The 12,674-nt window shown below is 46.6% G+C and overlaps 1 protein-coding gene across 8 annotated transcripts in view; it reads left to right on the top strand.

Annotated features, from left to right (window-relative positions):
- Positions 1-12,674, top strand: part of NEDD4L (NEDD4 like E3 ubiquitin protein ligase) — a 331,333-nt gene that overhangs the window by 169,149 nt on the left and 149,510 nt on the right. For all 8 annotated transcript variants that reach the window (XM_073584806.1, XM_073584805.1, XM_073584804.1 and 5 more), the window contains exon 3: positions 3,667-3,748. In XM_073584806.1, the coding sequence (XP_073440907.1) occupies positions 3,667-3,748 (82 nt within the window). The remainder of the gene's footprint in view (positions 1-3,666; positions 3,749-12,674) is intronic.

The raw sequence follows: 12,674 nt of genomic DNA, 5'->3' as shown, positions 1-12,674 counted from the left end.
TATGTCCATGTTGTATAAACACATACTATCCGTACTGTATGTCCGTGTCCTATATACACATACTATCCGTACTGTATGTCCATGTCGTATACACACATACTATCCGTACTGTATGTCCGTGTCCTATATACACATACTATCCGTACTGTATGTCCGTGTCATATACACACATACTATCCGTACTGTATGTCCATGTTGTATAAACACATACTATCCGTACTGTATGTCCATGTCGTATACACATACTATCCGTACTGTATGTCCATGTCCTATATACATAGTATCCGTACTGTATGTCCATGTCGTATAGACACATACTATCCGTACTGTATGTCCGTGTCGTATACACACATACTATCCGTACTGTATGTCCGTGTCGTATACACACACTATCCGTACTGTATGTCCATGTCATATACACATAGTATGGATAGTATATGTGTATATGACATGGACATACAGTACGGATAGTATGTGTGTGTATACGACATGGACATACAGAGCGGATAGTATGTGTATTTAGGACATGGACATAGAATGGATAGTATATGTCCATGTCCTAAATACACATACTATCCGTACTGTATGTCCGTATCATATACACACATACTATCCGTACTGTATGTCCATGTCATACACACATACTATCCGTACTGTATGTGTGTATATATCTATAGATATCTTTATATACTCCTAATCTCTGAAATATAGCGGCAGTGCACCTACACACTGCTGTATACCGCTACATACAGTACATGCACACACGACACATTAGCTGTATGTTGGCCACACTAGCCATTGTCAGTGGCACCCACCCTTTGATGTACATGGGGGGTCTGCTGACTCTCCCCAACAGATGATATTGGGGAAGGAATGGTCCAATCCTTTTGCTCTTGGGACATATTAGCGGCTGTTGACTGTCTGGTAGTGAGTTTCTTCTCTTTCCCCCATGGAGAAAACGCAAGCTATCCGGTGGGCACTTGTATTTGGGAGGCATCGGGACATGTTGGTTTTCCCCTTAGGAATTGTCTCACCCAGCCGAACCAGATCTCACACTTTGCACTGATGAGGAGCAATACCCCGAAACACAGTGTTAACAAATTGAGGTTTTGGTTTTTATCCCAAGCCATATTTCAAGGCTCATTAAAGGGTCGATATTAACTTTTAGGATCGCTTCTTCCAATAGGTGGTGCTATAGTTCTAGTCCTCTTCCTCTGTGCCCCTTAGGAAATTGTCTCTTTTCTTTTCTTTGTCCTGTGTAATCAGTTGACCATGTTAAGACGCAGATCTGCAGTAAGGGCTGGAAGCCCAAAACGGCAAAAAGTTTTCGCTACCGCAAAGTTACTTTATTTTACATGTTTCTGAGCCAAGAAAATAAGTTGCAAAAGTTTACATACCCTCTAAAAAGTTTTTCTTGGCTGTGTCTCATGTGTTAGAATGCATTCGGGCATATTGGGCAAGTATAGGTGCAGTTTTTAGGAAGCATTTGGCGCTTTCTATTTATTTTTCATCATTCGTTACCTGGGCTGGTGTCCTCTTCCTTTTTATGCACGAAACGATGCGTCGCGTGACGCCAATGACATCCTGAAATGCCATAAATGGAAAGGGCAGGGCTTAAGTTTAGTCTTTTCCTGCAAGTTTTGGGGAGGCCGGGGCTGATATGGCCAATGTAGAGCTAAGGTGCAATACCGCGTACAAACTGTGGACAAGGGAGGCGCTGTTTTTTTTTTGTTTTTGTTTTTTTTATTAAAACATTGCTTGATTTTGTAATTCTGGGCATCCCCTTTTAAGCCTTAGTAAACCTAATGTTTTCACGAGTCTTGCATCCCTATTTTTCCTATCTACATGTGTTTTGTTTCGCACATTCATTTGTGTAGGGAGTGTTAGTGGCTGCCTGTGGTGGATGGGGGGTAAGCGGGATCCCGCTTGCTCCTACTAGATGTAGGTGGACCACTCGGGCGAACTCTCCTTAAAATTCTGTTCTGTCAACTGCGAGCAGTTGCCGGAAAGCCATCGAGACGTGATAGAAGTGTTATGAAGTCAAACATGGAGCTAATTGCCGCCTTGAGGAGCCGAGCCTGCCGAAAACCAACATTGCTCACATTCCTGCATGTAGATAATGAAGGGCTATAGCGCGCAGCTCGCAACGCAGGGAGCTTTATTTTCACTAAATAGGGTGTGTGATATACAAAGTGTTTATAGTGTTTGCAGGCGGGAGATACGGAACAGAAATAAAGCTCAAAGGGGCTCTCCAGATTCTGGAAAAAAAAGTGACCGCTGCAACCAATGATTGGCTGCAGGGGTTACATGTTGACTGTGTGTAAATGCTCATATTTTCTGATTTTTTTTTTTTTTTTTTCGTTAGAGAAGTTCAAGAGCACCTTTTCTGTCCCCCCTTTTTTTTTTTTTTTTTTTTTCTTGTCGAAATCTTTTTTTTTTTTTTTTTTTTTTTTTTTTTTTTTATCTTTTTGTATACATTTAGGGCTGAAAACGTTACAAGCTCCGTTTTGAAATCTTTGAGGATGGTGACGGACAGCAATTTTTGTCGGATCCTCAAAAAAAAACGGATGCAACGGACAGCAATCCGTCACAATCCGCCATTAATGCAAGTCAATGGGGAAAAAAACGGATCCTCAAAAAAAAATTTGAGGATCCGTTTTTTTCAAAACCTGGCGGATTGTGACTGATTGTAAAAAACGGAAGTGTGAAAGAGGCCTAACTCGTTTGTGTTTTTTTTTTTTTTTTCATCCGGTCATAGACGGTGCAGCAAAAAGACGATTAGGAGGCAAATGGTGCAAAATGTTTTCGTCAAAACCAATTGCAAAAAAAAATTTACTTTTAGCCAAAATTATATGCATGCGAGATGCAAAATTAAACAAAAGAATTGCCCCAAAAGGTAAAAAAAGCCTTTTAAGGGTACGTACGAGAAAAATCGACTGATTTTTATTCTAATCTGTTTTCTTTGTACCGGGGGAAATTAAAAAAAAATTAAATTAAAAATTAAATTCACCACCTTCTCCATTCCAACAGCTCCTAAAAAATCGGACTGCACTTGGATGCCATCAGAGTGCAGTCTGATTTTTTTTTTTTCCCTCCCCCTTTTTTCTTTTTCATGGACCAATTGGCTTGTAACAGTGCAGGTAGATTAGTTCTGCAGCTGACAATGGATAATCTAGTCCGGATACAAAACTGATCAACTAATCTTGTAATTGTAGAACACTGGTGTGTATGCAGCGGATGGTGATAGTTCTGCCTGTAGAGTGGCTTTATTTGTGCACCCGAGTGTCATAATATTAGCAGTGCAAGTACTGGTCGTCCTGACATTTACAGTCCTTTATTCTATTACTCTTGTATTTTATGTTATTTGATTTTTTTTTTTTTTTTTTTCAGAAAGTCTCCCCAATTTTCAATCTGAAAATATGAACACCCCCCGACCACCAGACAGTCAGTTATTTGCCCAATGTCTCTACTAACTATATTGGGGTGCTGACAGTAATAATTAGGGAAGCTGAGGTGACCACCATTTCCACAGCAGTGGGGAGAGCCATAAAAGACTCCAGATTCTCATTTTTATGTCTTCATGTTGGGACAGAGCAGTCACACCAGAGAATTTTCGCTTTTCTGCACCTTATCCTTCTCCTTATATTGTGCGCTTTTCTTTTGCAGTGATCCTTACGTGAAATTATCCCTGTACGTCGCGGATGAAAACCGAGATCTTGCGTTGGTGCAGACGAAGACTATCAAGAAGGTAAGATGTGGATGTGATGGTTGGGCATTGTACATATGTAGCCAGGTCCTATGTGAAGTGCACCTCAGCTGCTGCGGAACCTCCATTCCCCCTACCCACTGCACCTTAGGCCCCCTTCACACGTCCATGTTTCTAGTACATGTCGTCCTTTTTCACACGTACTGAAGACGCGTACACATGCACACCCTTGTCCATTTTTTTTCCAGCAGCTAGGATGACGATACGTACTTCACACGGATGACAAACGTGACATCTGTGTGACACGTACCGGTATAGAATACAGAATAGAAATGCAAGATTTTTATGTGTTAAAGATCTGCAAAGATAGATATCCATGACACACAGAATTAGTGTTTTGTGTTGCTTACTGTATTTCTAATAATCAAATGAAAAAATGTCATGGGGTCGCCCATATTTTTTGATAACCAGCCCAGGTAAAGCAGACAGTTGTGAGCTGATATTATCAGGCTGGTAAGGTCCATGGTTATTGGGCCGTTCCCAGCCTAAATATACCAGCCCGCAGCCGCCTTAGAAGTGACGCATCACATGAGATGCTCCAGTTCTGGAGCTTTTCTCAGCTCTTCTCGATAGCCCTTGTGCGTTGATTATCGGGTCAGTAATGGGGGTGTCTGACCCCTCTTCATTACTAACACCAGGGCTTGATGTCAGCTGTGTTTATGGACAAATCACGACTGTCATCAACTCCAAATACCATTACCCTGATTGATTTTGAGGCGATGCGGGGCCTGGCTGTTGATGCGGGGCCTGGCTGTTGATGCGGGGCCTGGCTGTTGATGCGGGGCCTGGCTGTTGATGCGGGGCCTGGCTGTTGATGCGGGGCCTGGCTGTTGATGCGGGGCCTGGCTGTTGATGCGGGGCCTGGCTGTTGATGCGGGGCCTGGCTGTTGATGCGGGGCCTGGCTGTTGATGCGGGGCCTGGCTGTTGATGCGGGGGCGGCTGTTTCTCATGTACAGGGTTAGTTAGACCTGGTATTTCATCTTTTTCCCATTTTTTTAGTATGTTGCACAGTTGAGAATGCAGACTCCCCTGCCACCGAAAATGTAGAAGGCAAGATCCCAATGACTTGCATATAGCTGTACGTAGAGATGTCCGTCCTTTTGTTAGGTTTGCCGTCAGCCGCTGTTGGCTGTACGATATACCCACTGAGCCAAGTCGCACCCTCCCTGCATTGTGTCTGTGTTTCCAGACTGCCAGCTGCTGGTTCTGGTCAGAGCTGGAATCTCTGCTGTTCAGGACGGGGTGAGCAGGACGCGGTGCCCTTCAGGATACGGCACTTGTTCTACAGTTCAGGGGTTTGTGAAGAAGTTTCATTGTTTGCGTTTATTCCTGATTGAACTAGTCAGTGCCTGATCTCACATTAAGGAAAAAGGGTTTCTGGGTTTATTCATAATATAAAGTTTTACAACTTTATATAATACTTTTGTATTTCAACTCCCTCCAGATTTCAGTGTAGTCCACGCCCAATTGGCCACAGACAAGCGTCAGATGATGCGAAGTCTCGTCGGCTGCGCCAACATCTAAGGCCTCATTCAGACATATGAGCGCTATCCGTGTTTTTCTCAAATAGCACTCGTATCTCTGATAATCTATGGGGCCATTCATGTGGCCGATGATTCTCCCCCCCCCTTGGACCGAGTGGTCTACAGAAAATATCGGAGACATGTCCAACTTTTCAACCGAGGGTCAGAACAATCTAAACAATGCAAACCAATGGGTCCATAAAAAAAAAAAAATAGAATGGCGTCAGCGTGCAGTGCGACTTTTTTTTAAAAATTTTTTTATGGATGGTCAGAATGGAGAAGGTGCCGAAGTTTTTTTTCTAGTTTTTCATTCATGTATGTGAAAATGTGGGTGAAAAAAGCTCATCTGAGTGAGGCCTAAATGAAACTCTGTGCACATAGCCTAGGTGTATGTGCACAGCGAGTTTTTTAGCACTTTTTTTTAGAGTGAGTCCACTTCCAAAAATTGCCTAAAAAGCCACTTTGGAAAAACTCTTCCTTTGTTATTTCTATTGTAGAACCAGTTTGCTGCTCATATCTTCACTCTTTTGTGAATTTTTTCCTCTTGCGGCTTTGAAATACTCTTGATGGGGTAAAACAAAAAAGTGTGTGCCAATTCTGGAATCCGCTCCAAACTAGGCTCTGTCCAATCAAAATGCTGCAAGAAAGAAAAAAAAAAAAAAAGCTCCAGGGGCAAACCCTTCCAAGATTCTTCAAAGCCGTTTTATCAACAGAAAAAGTAATCCAAAAAAACTATCCAGAGGAGGAGTGCGTTAGGAAAGTTACCACTAGAAAACTTGTCATTTCTGACTTGTTAACATCTATGAGGCAATCTCCAGGTTCTGCTCTTAAAGGGCTAGTGTGGCGCCCCTGAGGCTCAGTCGCCACAGAGGTACTGCACCTTCTCCTAAGGTGTCACTCCAACACTCGCACCCCACACAACAGGGTAGTTTTGCACAATCACATTGCGGCTCAGTGCTTAGAGAGTAGCAGAGCACCTCTGGTGGTTCCCTGCTTGGAACACCGGATGTGCTGGGAGGTGGGTGGAGTTGAGATCCATATAAAATGTTGGGAAGGTTTAGAATTACAGATCAGTCTGGAGATCAGTCTAGAGGTCAGTCTGACGGGAGGTCAAGCGAGAGAAGGACAGTCAGTCAGGAGAGTCTGAGGAGAATGAGTGCTGCAGCTGCCTCAGTGATCTGAGCCAGCTGGCACGGGAAAGGAACAGAAGGAGAAAGACGTAGAACTGCAACCTAAGTTTCCATAGGAGAGAGAGAACAGTGCGGAGCGAAGGAGTAGGAGAACAGAGAGGAGACGTGGGTTGGATGAGGAACCCTGCCTATAGGTTCTCAGCGCAAGGCCGGGGCCCGGTCCCCGAGGTTGTATGGACAATTATGGTTCTGCAGCAGACACCGGTGGCGTAGTTGGCTGTAAATGCACTGCTCCCATCTAAGACTTGGGGCACAACAGCAACTGAATAGAGAGCCAGGACTCCGGAGAAGGGAGTCCCCGAGATAGGCTACAGCTGTCTGCCAATAGGAACATCTGACAGGAAGAACTCGAGTACCACGGTACTGGAGCTCTTCACACCTTAAGGCGCAATAGAGGAGTCGTTCAGGAAAGGTACATGTTGGTGGAGTGTTGGAGAGGAGAATTCTGACTTGCCCGGGAGGTTGATTGAGTCTCTGCCCCGGAGGAAACAGCACGGAGGCAGGCACCAGTGTGAGTAAAGCTTTGGAACTGCAAGCCCTGGTGTCTTCCATTCCTTTGTGCGCTAACACCGTCAGCATCGCTACATCTGAGTACCACCAATCCCCTCACCGCTTGTGCCTCTCCTCTAATCTTACATCCACACTGCCCTGGGACTACAGCTCCACCTGTGGGGAGCTACAACATCTTTGCTGCACCATCTCATCAGTCCCAGTGGATCTGCATGCAGCGTTGGCTTAACATCTTACTTGCCAATCACCACAGGTGGCGTCACAAACTGTTCACATAAACTATATCACAAACCACCATTCATTTGGGCGCCCAGGGCCACGAACCGGGTCACCGCTGCTGTGACACATCCCACTGACACCGGCCCGGTATCGAGTACCCCACAGCCCTGGGAGGGCGACCAAACCTGGTGTCACGAACAGGATGACGAGACCCGATACCATCAGGTTCTGTGCGCCCGAAACTTGTGAGACTTTGAACTTTTGAAAATGTGCAGAAGACCCAATTTAATAGACTGTAAAATGGACATTAGAAATGGCCGCTGGCGCGGAGAAGAAGGGCGTGAAGAGATGGGAGGTCCTAGGAAAAGACCGTGAAGAGTATTGGGCCTTCCCTGCCTGAATTACTATGTGACAGCGACATGAGGGTTCGTATACTGGCTTGGTATGGAGGCGCTGGAAGAAGACGCCGCCCCCGGAAGGAGGGGCTGAAGAAGCCAGTGGCGGGAAAGGGGCCGAGGCAGGAAGAACGAGAGAACGCCATCTTGGAGAGTGAGGGAAGGAGGCCTGGAGAGAGCGCGGAGGTTGAGTCGGAACTCCCCGGCGCCATGGCTGAAGGCTCCGACCCGATCTTAGAGATGAACCGCCGGCAGCTGGAAGAAGAAAGTCGAGCTGACCACCCGGCTGCAGCTGAGACAAGAGGCCTTGGAGAGGCTGAACCGGCAACATGCCCAGGAGGGGCCTACGCCTGCGGTACCCGCTCCACTGTTACCTGCTGCCGCTGCACCGGACTGTCCTCAGGCAGCGCCAGTTTATATCTCCAAGCTGTCCATACAGCTGGTTGCGGCCCGCCCGGAGGAGTCCCCAGGAGCTGAGGCCGCGCTATTGCCTGGACCTGACGCGGCTGCGCAGGTCCCATCGGAGACCCCTGCGGACCCGGAACCATCACCCGCTCCACCACCGCCGGCACCCCGGCCGGCCATTCCGGTGGATATCCTGGCAACGGCCAACCGCCTCAAGCCTGCACCGGAGCCGGAACACCGCCAGGAGGCCCCAGGTAGGACTGCAGCCCCTGAACCTGGAAAGGCCCTGGGTTGTGCGCCCGTGGTAGCGGCAGGGCAGATCGTGCTGGACCTTGTCTGGGACCGGGATGCTAGTCCTGATAGTGAGACATCTGAACCCCTAACGGTGGTGCAGCGGGCCCCAGTGGGTGCGAGCAGGTCCCGGGAGGAGCGAGAGGAAGAAGAGAACTGGGCCAGCTGTCAGGCCACCAACCGGCAGCTGGCAGCTGAATATCGGGAGAGGGAGCAGAGAAAGATGACTGTGCTGGGCCCAGATCTAGCCCGAAAGGAGAAAACCCGTGCTGGTCACTTTGGTCCCCGGGATTCAGCAGGATGGGGCCAGGTTCTCAAAGTGAACCAGGAGCGGGGGTTCGGGTTTATCTCTGACCCCAAACGTATCTCCGACCTGTTCTTTAGCCGGAGAGACGTTGAGTCCCATCTGAGCAAGGGACACCCGGCCCGGAATCTGCAACCTGAGGAGTACATGACATTCACCCGGCATGAGGGGCTCAGGAGGTGGTATGCCCTGAATATACGCCGTATCCCGGAGGAGCTTGCTGAGAGGTACAGGCTGAAGCGACCTGCTGTCCCTCCACCCACCGTTGTCACCCAGCCTGTTCAGGCACCTGCCCCCAGGAAACCGGCTGCCCTTGCATCAGCCCCAGCCCGGCAGCCTAAGCCAGGGTCACCAACTGGACACCTTGGGAAGAGGAATACTTGAAGATAGCCAATGAATACTTCATGTATGGTGACAGTTCCAGTTCGGCTTCCAGAACCCCAGGAGGGGACCACAATTAGAAAATTTACAGTAAATTTCGTTACCCAGGAGGGTTTGTTTGCACCGTTGTGCCTGTTTATATTTTTGTTGTTACCATGTTTTTGTGGCAGCACTTTTGTTGCCTAATTTTTGCAGTGGCAGCATTCTTAAATTTTGAACTACAGTGATCATGAACTTGGAGTGTATCACAAACTCTCTTGTAAATAGTTTGCGCCTCTATAGGTGCTTTCTCTTGGTTTTACATAAAGACACTTTGCAAAGATGATGTTTTGCATGGACACTTTTCGAAGATGATGTCTACCTCAAAGTACACTGCAAGAAATCCCGGCTGGGAGCGGTGTCCAGCACTTACAAGAATCTTTGAAATGTTTTATTGTGGATAATGTGTTTTATAAGAGTATTAGTAACTGAGAAATGGCTTTTACAGAGAGCTGAGAATGTTTTGATACAGAATTAAGAATAAAGAATTGAAAGTAGACAGGTGACGGACCAGGTACTTGCGGTCAGCGTCTTGCGTCTAGAAGAGACAGTGAAAGTAGAAAAATGATAAAGAAAACATGTGTTAGAGAAGGAAAAGCTGAATAATACTGAAGTGATAGTTAGTCACAGATAATGGCACTTAGAATGAAAAAATTGCACTTTTTGACTTGAAATTTAGATAGTTAAATAAGAATTGTTTGTAACGTTCAAGAATAAGTACCTCCTATACTAGGAAGTTTAGTATTAAGAAAAGTTTGTTCTGCATTACAAAATTTTTGTATGTTTCTTTGCTGTCAACATTGTAGTCTTGCAGCCCGCGGACATCCTGTGTTTAACGGGGGGGGGGGGTGGTGGTGGTATGTGGCGCCATTGAGGCTCAGCCGCCAAAGAGGTACTGCACCTTCTCCTAAGGTGTAGTGCCCCACCACCTAGGTAAGTTGGGAGCTCCTTTCCATACTCCAACACTCACACCCCACACAACAGGGTTGTTCTGCACAACCTAATTGCGGCTCAGTGCTTAGAGAGTAGCAGAGCACCTCTGGTGGTTCCCTGCTTGGAACACTGGATGTGCTGGGAGGTGGGTGGAGTTGAGATCAATATAAAAGGTTGGGAAGGTTTAGAATTACAGATCAGTCTGGAGATCAGTCTAGAGGTCAGTCTGACGGGAGGTCAATAGAGGAGTCGTTCAGGAAAGGTACATGTTGGAGAGGAGAATCCTGACTTGCCCGGGAGGTTGATTGAGTCTCTGCCCTGGAGGACACAGCACGGAGGCAGGCACCAGTGTATACCACGGACTGTGAGTAAGGCTGGGTTCACACGTAGCGGAACTCTCGCGGAAATTACCGCGAGAGTTCCGGAATTCCATTCCGCAGGAAAATCGCATTTTAAATTCCCGCGATTTTCCCGCGGAAAAACTAGCATTTTGCAAGCGTAATTAGCTTGCAAAATGCTAGCATTTTCCAAGCGATCTGTAGCATCACTTGGAGAACTGATTGACAGGTTGGTCACACTCGTCAAACATAGTGTTTGACAAGTGTGACCAACTTTTTACTACTGAGGCCGCCTATGCAGCATCAGTAGTAAAAGATAAAATGTAAAAAATAATTAAAAAAAATAAAAAATGGTGTTATTCTTACCTTCCGACGGTCCCGCGCAGCCTTCCCGCCTCTCTCCACGCTCCTGTTCCCAATAATCCTTTGCGAAAATGCCCGCGATGACGTCCGTTCTCGCGGGATTGCGACGTCTCGCGATGACCTCGATGCTTCGCGATCCCGCGGGAACAGACGTCATCGCGGGCATTTTCGCAAAGGATTACTGGGAACGAGAGTATGGAGAGAGGCGGGAAGGCTGCGCGGGACGTCGGAAGGTGAGAATAACAATATTTTTTATTTTACATTCTATTTTTTACAGGGATATGGTACCCAAAGCCCGGAGGACAGTCTCCTCTCCTCCGGACCGTGGTTACCATCCGCAATTGTTCTGCTTACTTTCCGCATGGTGTGCACAGCCACATGCGGAAAGTAAGCAGAACAATGCATTCCTATGGGTGCGGGATCGCCGCGATTCCGCAAAATTAATGAGCATGCTGCGTAAAAACCGCAGCATTAGCACAGCATTGCGGAATCCCATAGGAATGCATGGGATGCTTATTTTTTGCATTTTCGCGGCAAAATCGCGGAAATGCAAAAAAAGCCACGTGTGAACTCAGCCTAAAGTTTTGGAACTGCAAGCCGTGGTGTCTTCCATTCCTTTGTGCGCTACCACCGTCAGCACCGCTACATCTGAGTACCACCAATCCCCTCACCGCTTGTGCCTCTCCTCTAATCTTACATCCACACTGCCCTGGGACTACAGCTCCACCTGTGGGGAGCTACACCATCTTTGCTGCACCATCACATCAGTCCCAGTGGATCTGCATGCAGCGTTGGCTTAACATCTTACTTGCCAAACACCACAGGTGGCGTCGCGAACTGTTCACATAAACTATATCACAAACCACCATTCATTTGGCGCCTAGGGCCACGGACCGGGTCACAGGTGCCGTGACACATCCCACTGACACCGGCCCGGTACCAAGTACCCCACAGCCCTGGGAGGGCGACCCAACCAGCATTAGTAAGGCTTGTGGTTTTCACGTATGCGCCGAGATCCATGTTTGACGGATCAATTCACCTGCTCTGATACATTGCAGTAAACTGGAAAGAAGAGCTATTTGTCCTACTGATGTCTGGTAGCTCATGGACTATTGTTTAGGCTGAGCCCAATTGTACCAAAGCCTCACCTTGGAGCCTGTTCGGGTTTCTAAGCTTTGGATGTAAAAAGGTTTCCATTTGCTGACAGCAAGTGGAGATCTTGAAGATGTAGAGTAATTGAGACACAATATATATTATAGAGCTAAATTACCTTCTATTATCCAGTGATCAGTATTCACTCTCATAGAAACCGGATTACTGTAGTGCGGACGGGTAGGAATGTTTCCGTTGTGAGAGCGTGCCGCTTATTAAAAATAGTGCCCTGTTATCAGGCCGGCGCCTGCTGGCACGGGTACAGGAATGCTTTTATTTGTCCTCTTGTATTTCTCGGTATTGTACTCGTGAGGATCTCTGTGAACTGGAAGTGTCTGTGAATTTATCAGCTCCGCAACGCATCCGCCTCTTTCTATATCAGGGGTTTATAAGCATTGACTTTTCCACCATAGTCTGGACTTTTTATTTTTTATTTGGACCACCAAATTGAGCAAATCTGGCCGGATGTAATTTTGGGGCATTCATCTCTAGTTCTGGTAGTTCCCTATTGAGTTCAATACAGAAGTCAAAATTCGTGAAAACCCAATTGTGAGCTTTGCTGCAGTTTACCTGTGGATCCACAACAAAAATCCACAAGGGAAGAATTTAAAAAAAAAAAAAAAAGTTAATGGGGTCAAATTTTTCAAAACTGTTTAGAGATAAAAAAACATTCCCTGTCTTTGTTGCTCATAGCGACCAATTGCTTCACAGCTTTCATTCTACCAGAGCAGTTTGAAAAATGATAGCTGAGCTCTGATTGGTTGTTATGGGCAACAAAGGCTGTTTATCTTTTTAAACAGTTTTGATAAATGAAGCCTGCTAGATTCAACGCTCATGGGGCTGCCATGACAACGTGTCTTAGGT

Source organism: Dendrobates tinctorius, unplaced genomic scaffold (assembly GCF_039654945.1).
Source record: "Dendrobates tinctorius isolate UK_male_01 unplaced genomic scaffold, ASM3965494v1 ptg000085l, whole genome shotgun sequence".
NCBI classification, from domain to species: Eukaryota; Metazoa; Chordata; class Amphibia; order Anura; family Dendrobatidae; genus Dendrobates; species Dendrobates tinctorius.
The sequence above is the reverse complement of the archived record's forward strand: the minus strand, read 5'-3'. Positions and strand labels throughout refer to the sequence as shown.